The 18,001-nt window shown below is 37.2% G+C and overlaps 1 protein-coding gene across 5 annotated transcripts in view; it reads left to right on the forward strand.

The window, feature by feature from the left end:
* The window catches only part of LOC136886178 (calponin homology domain-containing protein DDB_G0272472), a 156,242-nt gene that overhangs the window by 77,232 nt on the left and 61,009 nt on the right, over positions 1 to 18,001 (forward strand). For 4 of the 5 annotated variants that reach the window (XM_067158916.2, XM_067158915.2, XM_067158918.2 and 1 more), the window contains 3 exons: positions 220 to 416; positions 5,626 to 5,804; positions 10,267 to 10,413. In XM_067158916.2, the coding sequence (XP_067015017.2) occupies positions 220 to 416; positions 5,626 to 5,804; positions 10,267 to 10,413 (523 nt within the window). The remainder of the gene's footprint in view (positions 1 to 219; positions 417 to 5,625; positions 5,805 to 10,266; positions 10,414 to 18,001) is intronic. The other variant, XM_067158919.2, reaches the window with a different exon arrangement.

Genomic DNA, 18,001 nt, shown 5'->3' on the forward strand with positions numbered 1-18,001 from the left:
AAGTGCACACACTGATCGCTCGCCCGTCCACTTGTACACTGTGGGCCCGCGGGATGAAAAGTCTAACGTGAGCACCTCTGTTCTAGACTCACTATAGACACCCCTTCAATTAGAGAGCAGGTGAAAACAGCCATCCGATCATAATTCAAATCTTAATATATTTATCCTTCTAAAAAGGGAACCTCATCTAATATGTTTATTGTTACTTGCATGTTGCAGGCCTCCCATTTTCATTGTTCCGATGCCGACGATCCAACCTCAGCAGCAGCAAGGGGCTGCAGCCAATAACAATGCTGCCGCTCCTGTTCAGAGGCCCATCAGCAGACCGCCCTGGATAAAGGACGGTCCTGTACCATTGCCCATGCCGACCGCTCCGTGGACCTTAGCAAGGGCCAGGGATCGCAGGATAAGTCGAGGTAAGTTTCGTATATCTAAATCCATAAAACTATAACTACTGTTTTCATATTAATTAGGTTCATGTCATTCTCAGGATTGAGCTTCCTCTTTAAATACCTACATTATTCGACGGGAAGGGGGGGGGGGGGAGTACGCGTTAATAGAGCAAACCTCTACCTCTTCTTCTTCTTCTTCGTTATCCCCATTCAAAGTGCGCGTTCGAACTTGTTCGTTGGCCCGTTTCACCTTCTTATCCTCCCAAAATCTCTTCATGAATGCACTGTGTTCCATCTTGCGTTCAATGGACAACTTGCTACTATTGTTTATATTTCTCCACGAATTTATGTTTGGATACTATTCTGGCCTTAGTAATGATTGCTAGATCATCAGCAAAAGCTAAACATCTCACCTTGACTTTGCCTCCCAAGTTTCCGATGCACACACCTTTGATGTATGATTAAACCTTTTATTTTTCAATTCATTTTTCTATATAAAATAGAACTTGGTTTAATGGAACGTTTTTAACTAAAACTTTCTCGTTGTCTTGTGACATTCCGATACAACACAATATTAAAAATTCGCGTTTAATTCGAAGTAAAAGACTTCGCACCCGTACATTTTCTCCACTACATGGAAAAGCATAGAATTACTGATATTGTTAAGCGTTGGCGGGGTAGATAGATGAACACAGGAATTTATAGCGTTAAACTTGTAAGGTTTATCATCTACTTGCTTAATCTGCACATTAATACACACAGGCATACCGAGATCACAATTTACACCCATAGTACAGGACACACAATTTCACAGTTCGCGCTCTTTCATATTTATTTCATACCACCAACAGAGATTTTTCTCCAATTACAGGTGGCTTAGTCATTATGCATTAATTATTAAAAATAACAATTGTTATAAAGAACTAAATATCTAAAAATAAAAATATACAACATTATTAACAAGTAGAGTAGCAAACGGAATTTACAGCACATTAATACTTTTTCAAGTTTAAATATACTTACTGTAATATCTAAAAATTAATTTAAAAAGTAGACTTTTTCAGGTTCGAAGTGGACTTATGACCTAAAATACTTAATATCTAAAAATGAATTAAAAATTAGAAAAACAGAAACATAAAATAAATTAGGAATTAGGATCTACAAAAGAAATAACTCCAATCTTAGACTGACACCAGTTAAATAAACTGACATACAAAAAGAAAATCATAGAAAGTAACGCATGAAATATATGTGTTTGGTGAGAGATGAGTTGTAGCAATAGGTATGAACAGCACATCAAATCTTAAGTGCAAATAGACATTAGTAATGATAATTTGTTTGCAGTGTTCCCTAAATTTTCTTCATCTATATTAAATTATATGAATTTAAATAAAATAAAACACAAAAATGAAACACAAATTAACCAAGAAATAAGTATAAATATAGTACATATATACACCTATAGGGTAAACCTTCAGAAATAGTGAACTGAACTCAAAGTGCCCAGCATAGTGTGACCATTACTTCAACTGTGTGCCTTCTTCAATAATTTTACATAATAATTGTATCTAACAGGAAAGTCTAGATCAAGATCAGGAAATTTTTGAACTGTGACGTTATAAGTAGTGCACATTCTGAACAGTGGTGAGCTTCTATAAAATACTGTTTTAGAAATCGGAAGAAACAAGAGATGTCTGTGTCTTAAACTTCCTTTCCGGGTATTGAACAAGAATTGTTGTAGAAAGTAACTGTTATCTACCACATTATTGATAACTCTATGGAGGTATTTTTGATCATTTATTATACGTCTGTTTAATAATGAAGTGAAGTTAAATTCTTCCAGGAGATCTTTATAGTGAATTATGCCGCTAGGAACAAACCTGTTATATTTTTTAAAGTAAAGATAACGTACGAAACGTTTTTGAACTTTCTCCACATGGTTTTGATAAGATTTGTAAATGGGAGACCAAATTACCGACGCGTACTCAAGTTGATGATGATGATGATAATGATGCTTGTCGTTTAAAGGGGCCTAACATCTAGGCCATCTGCCCCAAATGGTACAAAATGTAATGACAATTTAAAAGTCCAAAACGCATCCACTGACCAGAATTCAAAACATGATGAAGAATGAATGGATGACTATGAATTTAAAATAATCAGCGGATCCAACTCGCAATATTGAAAGTTTAAAATAATTCCAAAATTAATCCGACGGCTAGAATTTAAAAACAGAGACGATGCCCAATGACTATGAACTTAAAACAATCAGTGTATCTGACCCGCAATGCCCCACCTTCCCAGGAACTATCTTAAAATAATGGCATGTACTGCCCAAAGGGCTGCTTCCTAAGCACAATCCTAAATCGATGAAATTTGTTGTCTAAAGGGGTCCAAAATTCAGGTCAACGGCCCTTCATAATGGTACTTATCGCTAGGAAAGTAAGACCATGGTATTTCTCATGTAGCGGTACTAATCATAAGTAACGTAGACTTATGGTATTCCACACATTGTTGTACTACTCACAGGTAACGTATGGTATTTCTCACATTACGGCGCCACTCATAGGCAACGCAAACCCAGGGTGTTCCTCACAAAAGTGTACTAATCGCAGGGACTCATACTATCCCATAGTGTTCCTCACATAGTGGGTAGTAATCACAGGCAACGCCAAGACCCGTGCTGTTTCTCACATAATGGTACTAATTACAGGCAACGAAAGCCCGTGGAGTTTCGCATGTAGTGGTACTAATCACGGGTACTATAAAACCCATCCTGATTCACACACTGTTTCTACTAACCACAAACCTATTGTGTAACTAACAATGGTACTACTCGCAAGTAAATGTGTTCCCCGCGTGATGATACTAATTACAAGTAGTCTCATGGTTCAAATTCAATCATCCCTTGAGCGCCCATTTTAGTCGTCTCTTACTACATACCGTGGGTGTATTCTTCGTATGCTTCCCCCACCCGCTGGAGGTTGTGTGTTTGGTCCGCGAGAGATGTTTTATTTCGCCCAAGTCCTCCGGCAAGCCGGTTAGGGATCCCCTATCCACCACCTGGGACGCGCCACGTGGGAGTATCGCCTCTCCCCATGCTACGCCAGAGCAGTAGGTTCGTGGTTCGCGCTCTTAGTTCTCACCATGGGCGCCCGCAGGATTTTTTCCAGGCGGAAGGGGGGGGGCACATTAACAATTTTCTTGAATATAAAAACCAATAACTTACAACGTCAGGAACATAAATTGTTCACAGAAATTTCCGGTTATAACAGACGCTAGATGACTGTCAGAAAATTCAATTTATGAAATAATCTGGTATGATATTAAACAATTGAACATCAACCATTTCAGAATTCCAGGGGGGGGGGAAGGAGTGCCCATGGTTCTCACTGTCAGATCTCACTAATTCACTCACAAGGGAAGGGCGCGTACCGAGTAATCACGGATCTTACGTAAACTTTGCACACGCGTTAAATGGGCCAAGAATAACAACGGCCAAAACATTTCTTTCGGAAATTTACTTACGCGACCTACAGAAAACCTTAAAAGTTCGCAGGTTTGAATTGGCGCGCTTGGCTACGCTATACCGTTAATAATTGCGAAGCACATCGTGAAAACGATGTAACGGCATTAAGAGAAATAATTTAATTCCTGCATTGATTGTGGGTCAGTAAAGGCAATAGAATAAGACTGCTTTGATGGAAATAAATGTTAATCAGTTACTCCTTATAGTTCCTGCAACAGTGGTGTTCGTGGTAGAAAAATTTTAGCACAAAGCGGTTCCACACCAACCACACCTAACGAAGCAAGGATGAGGGCAAGTAAAACTTTTTAAGTAAGAAACAATATTGCATAGGATGCCGCTTGGGACGAAAACATGGAGACGACATGTTCTTTTTCACCGTCTTACGAAACACACCTTTCGACTCTCTTAAACTGATGCATTAAGGCCCCGTAAGTTCGCCACTTGCGGTAACTCTCGGTATTATGGTGCAAATGTGTGTGGTGGAAATCACAGATTTCATTTCAGCGCTAAATTATTCTTCCCCTTGTAAAGTTAATGTCATTTCCGCACACTGAACACACTCTGATCACGTTTTCGTGGACGTAGAACTCTGTGGTTTCTACTTCTTTGTTGGTCTTCTTTTTCGTCGTTACAGATGTTATTTTCCGCGACACAATACTATTACGCTTCTTGAAGTTTCGCATTGTTCTTCATGAACAAGTTGCATATTCCACTGCTGAATGGTCACATTCTGAATTATTTCATTATTTTAATGGGCAAAATCGATTTTTTTACTGTACGTCGCGGCGCACTTTTCACAGAATTTGACCTAGAGAGAGAGAGAGAACAACTAAACTTCATACATATGATTTATAGACATAGATTTACAAACTAGATGAAATGTTATATAATTTTTCTAATAACTTGGTTATAAAAATATTAAACTTGAACCCACCATATTTTGATTTTTTTGCCGTACTTCATATTTTTTTGATCAACATTACCTTCATTTTGAAGATAACTGTCACCTGTTATATAGCTACTATCCCTGTGGATACCCTCAACAAATATTACTTCATTTGGTTCAAAGGTTTCAGAGAAAAGGGTACCTTTAGAGAAAAACCTTAAACAACAATCATGAAATTATTTTTTTAGAAATGTATGCAAGAAAACATTTGCAAGTTGCTTTACGTCGCACCGACACAGATAAGTCTTACGGCAACGATGAGACAGGAAAGGGCTAGGAGTGGGAAGGAAGCGGCCGTGGCCTTAATTATGGTACAGCCCCAGCATTTGCCTGGTGTGAAAATGGGAAACCACGGAAGACAATTTTCAGGTCTGCCGACAGTGGGGTTCGAACCCACTACCTCCCGAATACTGGATACTGGCCGCACTTAAGCGACTGCAGCTATCGAGCTCGGTGCAAAAATCATGCTATACTTTTTGGGGGTTAAAAAAGATTTATATAGTGCATATATAAAATTTGAGTGTTCCATGTTTAATAGGTTTGAAATATGACAAGATCATAAAAACATGTTTTGTTGTGCTTATTTCTACCTCCAAGTCTACCCTGTGTCCTTAACACCATATTTCTTACAATTCAAGTCTTTAATTGTTACTATTTTTTTCTACTCGATAGTGTGTGTCACCAAATAATTACTGTAGTACAGTTTTAAAGGAATCACTTCTCACAAGTATACTTAAGTTGCGAGTCGTTTCTTTCAGATGAACCAGCACCAAATCCTGAACCAGCGCCGGTCCGTAAACAAAGCAAGATCACCATCATTCCATCACAACCGAACGCTGAGAACGGTGTGGCGGAAGCCAAGGTAAAACAGGAGGTGATGAACGCTGCGGCAGCCAAGAAACAAGAACTACCAAATGAGAAAAAGATCAACATACAGGTAAATAACTTTCATTCTTGGCGGCGTGGAGAATTATCATTATGTTGCTTTTTTAAGGCACAAATCTTTATCCAGAAGCTTGTTCCAGAAATTATAATTTAATCAGCCAGTTTACATTCGGTAACTACACTTCAGGCATTTACAACTTTTAGCTCTTTACCGAAATGATGCATAATTCTTGTAACAATATCTCAACAGCGTTTTAAAGAACAAATCATTGCCAGTTCGGAATTTTTTTCCAGTTTTCAAAATAGCTTCTCTAATATTAGAGAAACCATTTTGAATATAGCTAAGTTCTACAGGATCAGATCACGTATATACAAAACCGAAGTAAAGTGAAGGAAAAACTCACATAACTTCCATTTTTTATACAGGAAAGCTAAACGAAAGTTCTAAATACTCAGAGAGTTTCTCTTTTTATGACTTATTTTGTAAAGTGTCATAAGATACGTAGTAAGTTTATTTACATCTACTTTGTATTGTGTCTAAAATGTTATCTGTTCTGTGTATAACTGTGAGGTTGCCTAGTTTCACCTTTGTTACCTGGACCGTTTTATTTTGACTTAAGTTAATTATTCACTGAACATAACAGAAAATTGCATACAAATATATTTTCCTCACGAGATAAGGTACGGGAAAATGTGTGCTTGGATGTGTTTGTAACTCTATCACGGTCTCTGTATGTACCGAATACACAACTCAGTGTAATGCACCACTCCAACTAAACACTCTACAATACTTGATGCTTTCACTCTATTCACTCCACTAAACACACTGTAAAATACTTGCATCTTTCACTCTATTCACTCCACTAAACACACTCTAAAATATTTATTCTCTCACTCTATTCACTCCAACTCAACACACTGTAAAATACTTGCATCTTTCACTCTATTCACTCCACTAAATACACTGTAAAATACTTGCATCTTTCACTCTATTCACTCCACTAAACACAGTGTAAAATACTTATTCTCCAACTCTATTCACTCCACTAAATACATTGTAAAATACTTGCATCTTTCACTCTATTCACTCCACTAAACACAGGTAAAAATACTTATTCTCCAACTCTATTCACTCCACTAAATACACTGTAAAATACTTGCATCTTTCACTCTATTCACTCCACTAAACACACTGTAAAATACTTGCATCTTTCACTCTATTCACTCCACTAAATACACTGTAAAATACTTGCATCTTTCACTCTATTCACTCCACTAAACACAGTGTAAAATACTTATTCTCCAACTCTATTCACTCCACTAAATACATTGTAAAATACTTGCATCTTTCACTCTATTCACTCCACTAAACACAGGTAAAAATACTTATTCTCCAACTCTATTCACTCCACTAAATACACTGTAAAATACTTGCATCTTTCACTCTATTCACTCCACTAAACACAGTGTAAAAATACTTATTCTCCAACTCTATTCACTCCACTAAATACACTGTAAAATACTTACCCTTTCACTCTATTCACTCCATTAAACATATTCTATAATGCTTATTCTTTCATTCTATTCACTCCACTAACACACAACAATAATAATTATCCTTTCACTCTTCACTAAACATACGCTACGATATTTCCTGCTTTCACTACTCGTCCTATTCTATTCTACGCTTCCTATTCTACGATACCCACCCCTGGCGTCTCCGAAACCCGTAAAAGTACTTAGTGGGACGTATTATTATTATTATTATTATTATTATTATTATTATTATTATTATTATTATTATTATTATTATTATTATTATTATTATTATTATTATTATCATTACATTTGTTTACGACCCTTTTAGACCACGTTAAGCAATAATCAAACGTTACTAGAAGCCTTCTTTGCAGCCCAAAATCTTTTGCATTCTTTCTCTAGCTTTCTTTCTCTTTCCTCTGCCCATCCCCTATTCAGTTTCTGTTCGTCATGGAAGCCTCTGAAGCTTTCGATCCCTGATCTACACTTTGTTCGGTTTAGAATGTATTTCCGATTTAATCCAGGTTGCTAAAGGTCATTTCTTATCTCCCTGAACCATTTGTCGGAAACTTTAGGTCAAGTGTCTTAAACATATGTTTTGTGAGCCTCTTTTGATCCATTTTAAACAGATGTCCATAGAATTTGACTCTTATTTTCCTCATTGGCTCAATCAATCTTTCGCTTTCCTGGTACAGTTCTTCGTAATCTATACTGATCATCCACGATTTTTGGACCCATATCCTTGGGGAGGATCTTTATCTCAATTTCTCAGCTTATGTTAGCCCCGACATTCCTGTCATTCGGAGACATTCACTAGCATACAAACACTCTGCTTTAATCATTGTGTTGTAGAGTCTTAGTTGAGCTCGCCTTGAGATGGCTTTTCTCTTGTATAGAGCATGTTTCCTGTGAAAAACAGCGCCTTCTCTTTCGCTATACTGCTAATAGTAAGAGTTGGTGTCTGACATTTCTTAGAGGGAGGTCCGTTTACTGCCTGCCGGGGCGGGATAAAGGGAGTGGCTGTGTGGTTGCCATGGAAACGAGGGTGGAGCGACTGCGGTTGCCATGGAGATAAAACTTCAGGGCAGCTCGTCTTTCTGGGAGTTGCCAAACCTGTCACTGTCACTGATAAGAACCTGATTGTTTGTATAAGAGTGATCGCAAATGGGACGACACCGCCTGGCCAGGTAGTCTACAACAGATCACAGCGGTCAGAATGAAGGAGGGAACAAGTGAGTCGGAAGCGAGGGGTAAGAGTATGTAGAAAGGAATGCTGGAATGTGGCAACATCGTGAAATGGCACGTGCAGTGCTCCTCCCTCCAACCTTACCTGTCAGACGCCAACTCTTATTATTAGCAGTATAGTTTTCAGCTGTACGATTTCCCCAAGGTATTTGAATCTGTCAGCTCTTTCTATATTACCATGTTCTGTCTTCACGTGGTGAGGGACTGTTTTGATGTTGGTAATATATTTGGTTTATTCAAAGGAAAGTTTTAGTCCTGCTTTATCTGCTCGGTTTGCCCGGAAGGACGCGGGTTCGAATCCCCGTCAGGAAGTCGTAAAATTTAAGAAAGGAGATTTCCACTTCCGAAGGTGCACATGGCCCTGGGGTTCATTCAGCCTACACCAAAAATGAGTACCAGGTTAATTCCTGGGGGCAAAGGCAACCGGGCGTAGAGCTAAACTCTCTACCCCATCAAGTGCCGAGGTTATGGATAATGGAAGCCTTTACATTCCCCCCTCCAAGGGCCTTCGTGTCCTGTACGGAAATGACTTTGCTTTGCTTTATCTGTTTCCTTCTTTAATATAGTAGTAGTAGCGAATTCACCCAATATTGGAAGACTCAATAAATTCTTCTGTGGGTTCTTCTTATTGTTCCAAGTCTTTCATTCTTTCCAAGGAGACCTGGTTATCGTTCTTCCGACCACTTTGGTCTGTACTGTTTTTGTTGTGATTGATCTGATGTAACTTCCCAGTTGTTTACTTTGTGTCTAAATATGTCTCTTTCTAGAATGTCTGTTGAAATTATGTTTGCGTTTTTGAGGTCCTTTCGAAGTTCCTTAAGCCAGGATGTTGAGTTTTTAAGTGGGGTTGCATAATATATTATCCTTTTTTTTTAAATTGATCTTCTGGTAATCTAGTGAGATGACCGAAGAATTTAATTCGTCTTTTACTAATTTCAATTTCAATGTTTGAGAACTTTTCTGTTGTTTTGACTGATTGTAACCTGTAACCGCCTTGGGTGTATCTTGCTCCTAAGATTTTCCTAATGATCTTCCTCTCACCCTTTTTTTATTTCTTCAAGTTCTTGTTTTCTGTTGCGTGCCTGTGTTTCATTTATGTAAAGGACTGTTGGTTTTACGACTGTGTAGTGATGCCGTATTTGTGTATCTCTTGACATGGATTTTTTGTTGTAGATGTTTTGAACTAACCCTAGTGCTTTTTTAAGTTTTTAGAGACGAGTTTGTTGTGAGATCTTTTCAAGGCCTGTCGGTTCGATAAATTCTCCGATGTATTTAAAGTAAGGGAACCTGTCAATTTTACCATATTTTGTTGTCCGGCTATTGATATCTTTCTTTGAACATAAGAATTTAGTTTTATCCAACGATATTTGTAGTTTCCACCTTTTCTGCACTATAAGTGCCTCGAGCTGTTTATTATTCACCCACACTTTTTACTCTAATATTACTCTATGAAACTCACTCCGTTAACTCTAAGGGTATCCGCTTTATTCACTCACTCCACGACATCCAATCCCTTCGCTCTCCACAACAACATACCCACGTATTTAACTGTATTAACTCTTTCAGCCACTCTATTCACAACCTCACGCCTTTCAATCTACTGACTCACTGCCGTCACTCATTCAAACCATCCACTCTACTCAATGCATTTACCACCTTATATCTAACGCTCCAGTCACTACGTCACTATCACTCTATGCATACATAACCAATAGTACACTTCATTACAGACGGAATCCAAGCAGACAGCACCAAAAGTAGATACAAAAGTCGAGAGCAAACAGGCTCCACCCGCAAAACAACAGTCTCAACAGAAACAGCCTCAGCTACAGAGACAACAAGCAGTGGACTCGAGGGACAACAAGATGGACATTCAGGTTTGAGACACGACACAGTAGTAGTAGTTGTACACGGCATGTGATTGTGAGTAGTATCTACACTGTAGATCTTATGTAGCTGCTTTACACGTTCCTGTGATAAGCCCACATTATAAGTGGAATGATTTGATTAAAGTAATATACATCATGGTCATGAGTCCTGCAATTATACCGGAAATTCCTGGTCTTTTCACAAAATTTCTACTCGACATTTTCTAATAATTCTTATATTTTCCTTGATAATATTTATAAATTGATGTAAAGCGTAGCATCGTTTAAAGTGCCCATTATCAAGCATAAAATAACATCACTTTCCGTTGGTTTTACTAATTGCGTGGCACAAAAAGTGGTTTTAATGGAATCCAGGCATCTTCCATAGGATTCATGTCAGGCAAGTAAGGTGGCCATTTTAGTAAAAAATACTGTTGACGACTGCATCATGGAAGCGCAAATTGTCTTCCTTAGAAATGATGAATCTCCTCCGAAATGTCGGTAATATGGTTCCACAGTGGGGTGTTGTCCCGAGATTGAAAATCATCGAAATCGCCCCGAATGATTAGAAAAGTCTTACGGAAATATCTACTCCCATGAATAGAATTATAATACTATTCTTGTATTTTATTACTGAAAATTATACTTTCACGTCGCTCTTGTAAGTTCTCGCCTTCGACCGCTGCAGGCAAGCAGCAAAAAAAAAAAAAAAAAAAAAAAAAATCGATCTAGAATTCAACCCCCAACCCCGAAGAATATGCCGAATACTGAGGTGTCAAATACTAGAACTTTTGGGTGAGAATGTGGGTGATTTAACACCATGTTTTATTGAAATGGCAAGTCTCATCTTGCCAGAGTACGAGCCAATCTGTCAAACGCGAACTAAAATAATTCAGACTTATACTAATTTAACTCTCTCAACACAATGAGTGAGTGGCATCCAGTTCCCAACTGGTCTGAGCGAGTAGAGCTACCGTCTAAGTAGTTTCTTATATGTATATCAATCTTTCACCGAAAAATATTACTGTGGATGATGCGGAGGATTATTACCTCAAGGATTTGAATTGCCACTCAACCGGTTGAGGTTCAGTTCTAGGTGACTGCTCGTTAGAATATTCAAGTGAATTATAACATGGTATTAGGAACAGTACCAGGTCTTATATACCTGGCCAAAACCCATATGACCAAATGACAGAATTGGTGTTAGAAATAGGACTCATTCTGAATGAATAACAGATACCCCTTAGGAAATAAACTCTTCGATTCTCTACGCCAAATGCTTGAATTTTAATGGCTGAATGTCAAAACCGAGATCGATGCGAAGCAAGCTGTTTAGGTTTCCTCTATCCATTTATTTAAGTATTTTCTTGGAAGAATGTACATTTATAATAATCGTATTAACGAACCAGTAGCAATGAACCACTGCAAATTCTCCTGAATTTCACGGTCTGAATTAGTCAAAGTCTGCTAATAAGCAGTCATGAACTCAGATTTCTAGTATGAATGTTAGAATCAAATGTCTTTGCGTTTTTTAATACGAAACACTGTTTTCAGAAGTAGAAGGATAAAATGTGTGAAGAACGACCGCAATGATTTGATAATATTAATACTGGGCATAATTTGTTTACAGGGCTAAGAGTCTTTCCTATTATATTCACTATAGCATATTATAAACAGGATACTCATGACTGTAAGGCTCAATGTAACTAATTCAAGTGCAATGTCAGAATAACACATTTGGTTAAAAGCTATGCATGTAATTCCTTACAGACATCATCAAAGCAAACGTCACCAAAAGAAACTAGAATAGAAGTACAATTACAGTCCAGACAAGTACCACATCAACAAGCAGATTCAAAACAGCAGCTGCAGCAGTCACAACACACACCTGAAAACCAGCAACAACACTCAAAAACATTACTTCAGGAACATCAGATGCCACAGCAGCAAATGCAAACACCATCACAAGAGCAAATACAACACCAACAACAGAAACCATTACCACAACAAACACAGCAACTACAAAAACAGAAGGAACTCTCACAACAAACACAGCATCATCAAAAACATAACCAACCATCACAGCAAACACAGCATCAGCCACATAATAACCAATCACTAAAACAAACACAGCACCAGCAACAATCTAACCTACCACCACAGCAGACACAGAAACATCAGCCACCACAGGAAACACATCATGAACAGAAGCAACCCCCAAAGCAAACAGAATACCGACAATCATCAATGCAAAAAGCAACATCGCTTGAAAAACAAGATCAAATTAAACAATCACCAGAACATAGCGAAAATTCACAACAGCAAAAAAATCCACGTGAAGTATCACCACAAAATCAGGAACAACAGTCACAACAACAAACACTGTCACCCCAGCAACGACCACAATATGCAATAATCACACCACCACCATTACCACCACCACCTGCACTGCAAGAACAGAATCTGAAACGTCAACAGGAAAAAGCAAAACAAACACCAACACAGCAGGAAAAAATACAACTGCAAACTCATCAACAACAGCTGAATAAAGAGATGTCTCCAAAAGAAAACAAGATTGATATTCAGGTAGGAGATAATGAATTAATTTATTGATTAATTAATTGAAGAACTAATTCGTTAAATAGTGACCTGATTGAATTTATAATAGAAGAGGTACGGAATTATTACTGTAGTGATGAATTAATGAAATTTAATATGGATAAATCAATGAAAGAGTGAGTGAGTGGATTATTATTTATAAAATATATTTAATTCTGGAATGAGTGTGAATAGATGTAACAGATTGTGAATTAATTATTCAGTTAATAGACTGGAGCATGTATAACTAAACAAAACTGATGACAGGTGGACATTTTAAATATTATATCTTCATTTCAAGATAGAAGTGTGCAACTATAGGGAACCATTAAATTAATAATAAGGTTACGATTATTTACATAACTCTTTTCATTGATTTGAAATAAATATACTTTTAACGCAGAATACATATAAACTACTTTGTCAGAAGCGGCGCAGAGAGAGCGTGGTCATAATTACCATAATCCCCATAGTTCATTGTTAAATATAGACTAACTGGAAAGAGTGAAAATAGGCTTATGTGTATACTACAGGATTTATTAACCTATTTGTGCATTTTTAAACCATTTTTCTTTTCTTTTTTGCAATTTGTTTTACGTCGCACCGATAGAGATAGGTCTTATGACAACGATGGGATAGGAAAGGCCTAGGACTGGGAAGGAAGCGGCCGTGGTCTTAACTAAGGTACAGCCCCAGCATTCGCCTGGTGTGAAATGGGAAACCACGGAAAACCATCTTCGGGGCCGCCGACACTATTACAACAAATAATAATAATAATAATGATACTCGTATTTTAGAGTCAAATATTATTACTGAATTTCCAACACACAAAACAACCCCATTTTGTACAGCATATTAGGGTTTTAGTTAACAATTAGATAAGATTCAGCAAAAGTGAAAGCTTATTAAAAATGTGGTGAATGAATTTTAGAAAATGAGGAAAGCAACGTTATTTTTTAATAGTATATGATACAGAGGTATTGTCAGTTCATTGTCACAATAGTTCAGGTGGCAATCTAGAGTATGTCTTGCTTCCAAATACAGGACATTCAAAACGCAGATGATTTACAGTTTGAGGGGATCCACAAAAGCGTGAATAATCATCATTATCATAGATCTTAAATCACTCAAATTATTACGTAAATTTGCCATGATCGAACAAGAACTGAGTAAGCCAAAGTTCGGCACAAAAATTTTAAACTGGAAAATAATATTTCTCTCGCAACGGGTCCTCTCATTGTTGCGATCCAAATGTTATTTCATTGGAGAGTTATGTGTTCTTTAATCATTCCCTTCATATAACACATTGTAGGATCTGTTGTATGAAATTTCCATCGTAGATTTTGCAGCTTCTTATAATAGTAAGTCTGCTTTTTCCCTTCCGATTGTCCCTATGTATCCATGAACCCAGGAGAATAACGCGTATGGAATTACGATTCTTGATCTTTGAGGTTCAGAAATATTCATGTAGACTGACATCAAATGAAATTCTGTCCGTTAAGTCTTCAATCACCGGGCGGGTTCGACATGCGGATAGGGGCGCGCGGCTGTCAGCTTGCATCCGGGAGATACTGGGTTCGAATCCCACCGTTGGCAGCCCTGAAGATGGTTTTCCGTGCTTTCCCATTTTCACACCAGGCAAATGCTGGGGCTGCACCTTAATTAAGGCCAAGGCCGCTTCCTTCCAACTCCTAGATCTTTCCTATCCCATCGCCGCCATAAGACCTATCTGTGTTGGTGAGACATAAAGCCACTAGCAAAAAAGTCTTTAATCATGAGGCTAGTTGGATCCTCAAAACACCACCATCAAAGATTATGCGGTTATAAAAATCTAGGGCGGCGTCATGAGGAGGCGTATAAGGCATAAAGAGAAATTATTTAGTTTGCCATTGCTTTCCTCACTGGCCTTGAAGTGCTGTTGCAGCACGACTGCCCTATGACTATCACCATTCGTAACAAACAGAAGCACTAGTAGTGCTCTGATTGCCCTTACTCAGCAATCAATCAATCAATCAATCAATCAATCAATCAATCAATCAATCAATCAATCAATCACTACTGATCGGCATTTAGGGCAGTCGCCCAGGTGGCAGATTCGCTATCTGTTGGTTTCCTACACTTTTCTTAAATGATTGCAAAGAATTTGGAAATTTACTGAACATCTCCCTTGGTAAGTTATTCTAATCCCTAACTCCCCTTCCTAAAACGAATATTTGCCCCAATTTGACCTCTTGAATTCTAACTTTATCTTCATATTGTGATCTTTCCTACTTTTAAAGACACCACTAAAACTTATTCGTCTACTGATGTCATTCCACGCCATCTCTCCACTGACAGCTCGGAACATACCACTTAGTCGAGCAGCTCGTCTCCTTTCTCCCAAGTCTTCCCAGCCCAAACTTTGCAAAATGTTTGTAACGCTACTCCTTTGTCGGAAATCACCCAGAACAAATCGAGCTGCTTTTCTTCGAACTTTTTCCAATTCTTGAACCGATTAATCCTGGTGAGGGTCCCATACACTGGAACCATACTCTAGTTGGGGTCTCATCAGACTTATATGCCCTCTCCTTTACATCTTTACTACAATCCCTAAATACTCTCATAACCATGTGCAGAGATCTGTACCCTTTATTTACAGTCATATTTATGTGCTTACTCCAATGAAGATCTTTCCTTATATTAACACGTAGGTACTTACAACGATCCCCAAAAGGAACTTTCACCTCATCAACGCAGTAATTAAAACTGAGAGGACTTTTCCTATTTGTGAAACTCACAACCTGACTTTTAACCCCGTTTATCATCATACCATTGCCTACTGTCCATCTCACAACATTATCGAGATCATTTTGCAGTTGCTCACAGTCTTGTAACTTATTTATTGCTCTGTACAGAATAACATCATCTGCAAACAGCCTTATCTCTGATTCCACTTCTTTACACATATCACTGATATATATAAGAAAACATAAAGGTCCAATAATACTGCCTTGAGGAATCCCCATCGTAATTATTACAGGGACAGATAAAGCTTCACCTTCTCTAATTTACTCATACCCTAGCAACTTCCACACCGTCACAGCCATTAATGAGACGGAGACTCCAGTGGAAGCTACATTTTGTTCTGGCATGTATCAAGAGACAACTGCAAAGATACAGCACGCATCAGGAAGTAGCAATAGGCTACAAATGAACTTGCATTTTATAATTTGTATTATCCTGTCAATCACATCGAAATAAGTGGATAAATCCTTATAATAATTAGCAAACGTCCAAACGTATTAAAATCTATAAAATATTGCAGTTTTCACAACGTCTCATGAAATTAAAACGTTTCTGAAAGAGTTCAACCATTTGTAAAGATATATAGATTTCTCTATGCCCAGATAATTCCCAATCTTCGAAAAAAAAAATCTATCTCAATGTCAAAATAATGTGTTCAACACTTCCTGAAGAAGCACTTGCAAACAAACGTTGCATGAAAATTATCTTCCTTTCCGCAAAAAAATTTTTCTCTTGTCTGCAAGCTTTTGTTCACTTATAATTTGAATGTTTTGTAATTGCTTTCATTTGTTGGTTTTTCAATTGTGTTTGTTAGTTGGTTATAATGAAATTAGTTACATAAAAGTATTTAAAACTATTGTTAAGTGTGATATTTTGAAAGTTTAATAAATGAATTTATATACAAAAATCTATTTTAATTTTAAGATAATGTTTTTGCAGCCCTAATTAATAGCAATAGCTTACATTGCAAAATCATAACATATATTTAACTGTAACGTGTTTGTATTAAAAATTCAACGTTATGAACTTTGTTATTGTAATTCATTTTGTAGATAAAGAAGCAATTCATTGACAAGCAAGTATACACACACACAAAATATTTTGGTAGTATAAACAACATATTCCAGAAGTTGTGCTCCATGAAGACGAAAATGTGAGAGAATAAACCTGTCCCACACAGGACAATGTTGCAAATGATTCTTAAGAAACAGAAACATTGCTTCTTATTTTGCTAATATAGCTCAACTGGTTATATAATTTTAAGTAATGCATTTTAACAATGTGTTAGAAAGTCTTTAAAACTATGGGAAGAATGCAAATACTTTTCCTCTACCACCCTTTAAAGACTTAATTTCCTTACCTAATATTTCCTGCATCGCCTGACTTCATACCACTGTATTTCATTCCATTCCTTTTTTGATTTCTAAAATATTCAGCTTGTACTTCCACTCCAAGATTATGTTCATACCATTCTGCAACTTATCTACGTCCTCTAAAGACTCTGATAAAATAACAATATCAACGAAATGATCGCACGGTTTGATTTCCTTTCTTTGAAATATGATTCATTTTCCAGAATTTCCTACGATTTTCTTTACTCCCTATTCAATATTAACACTGAAAAGGAGGGATGGAAACTGTAGCCCTACTTTATTCGTTTCGGAATAGTCTAGTTTGATTTTTGTACAGTTTTTAGGTAACAAATCTTTGTCGACATTTGATCCAAAATATGCTTTTTCTATACCCACAAATACTATGAACGTGGGCTTGAACTTCTGAGTTCCATTTCCTCCTAAATTCCCATGTGCCATCCCCAAATTAAAGGTGTAATGTAACATTTTAAAATAAAAATTTCAGAACCTCTGCCCATCAAAATTCACCACATTACAGACTATACAGTATCTATATAAGCTCATCTCGGAAATATAACGCTTTTGATTTAAAAACAAACATGACAGTGTTTCTAAAAGAATCCCTGGCTAGCATTGTTAGATAACAATTGCGATGCAACACTATGCATAGCAGGTATATCAAACTCATAATATATATAGGGCTAATATGACTGACAAATTTAACTCCAAGGGAGTCACAGAGTTTTTCGTATTTCTTTGGATACCTATTGGATACATAATGTGTTATGTGGATAAAAAATCGTAAAATATTCTCAACTGATAAAGTGTCAAGTTACACTTGGACCTTGCTATCTACCTTCTGA

Source organism: Anabrus simplex, chromosome X, assembly GCF_040414725.1.
Source record: "Anabrus simplex isolate iqAnaSimp1 chromosome X, ASM4041472v1, whole genome shotgun sequence".
NCBI classification, from domain to species: domain Eukaryota; kingdom Metazoa; phylum Arthropoda; class Insecta; order Orthoptera; family Tettigoniidae; genus Anabrus; species Anabrus simplex.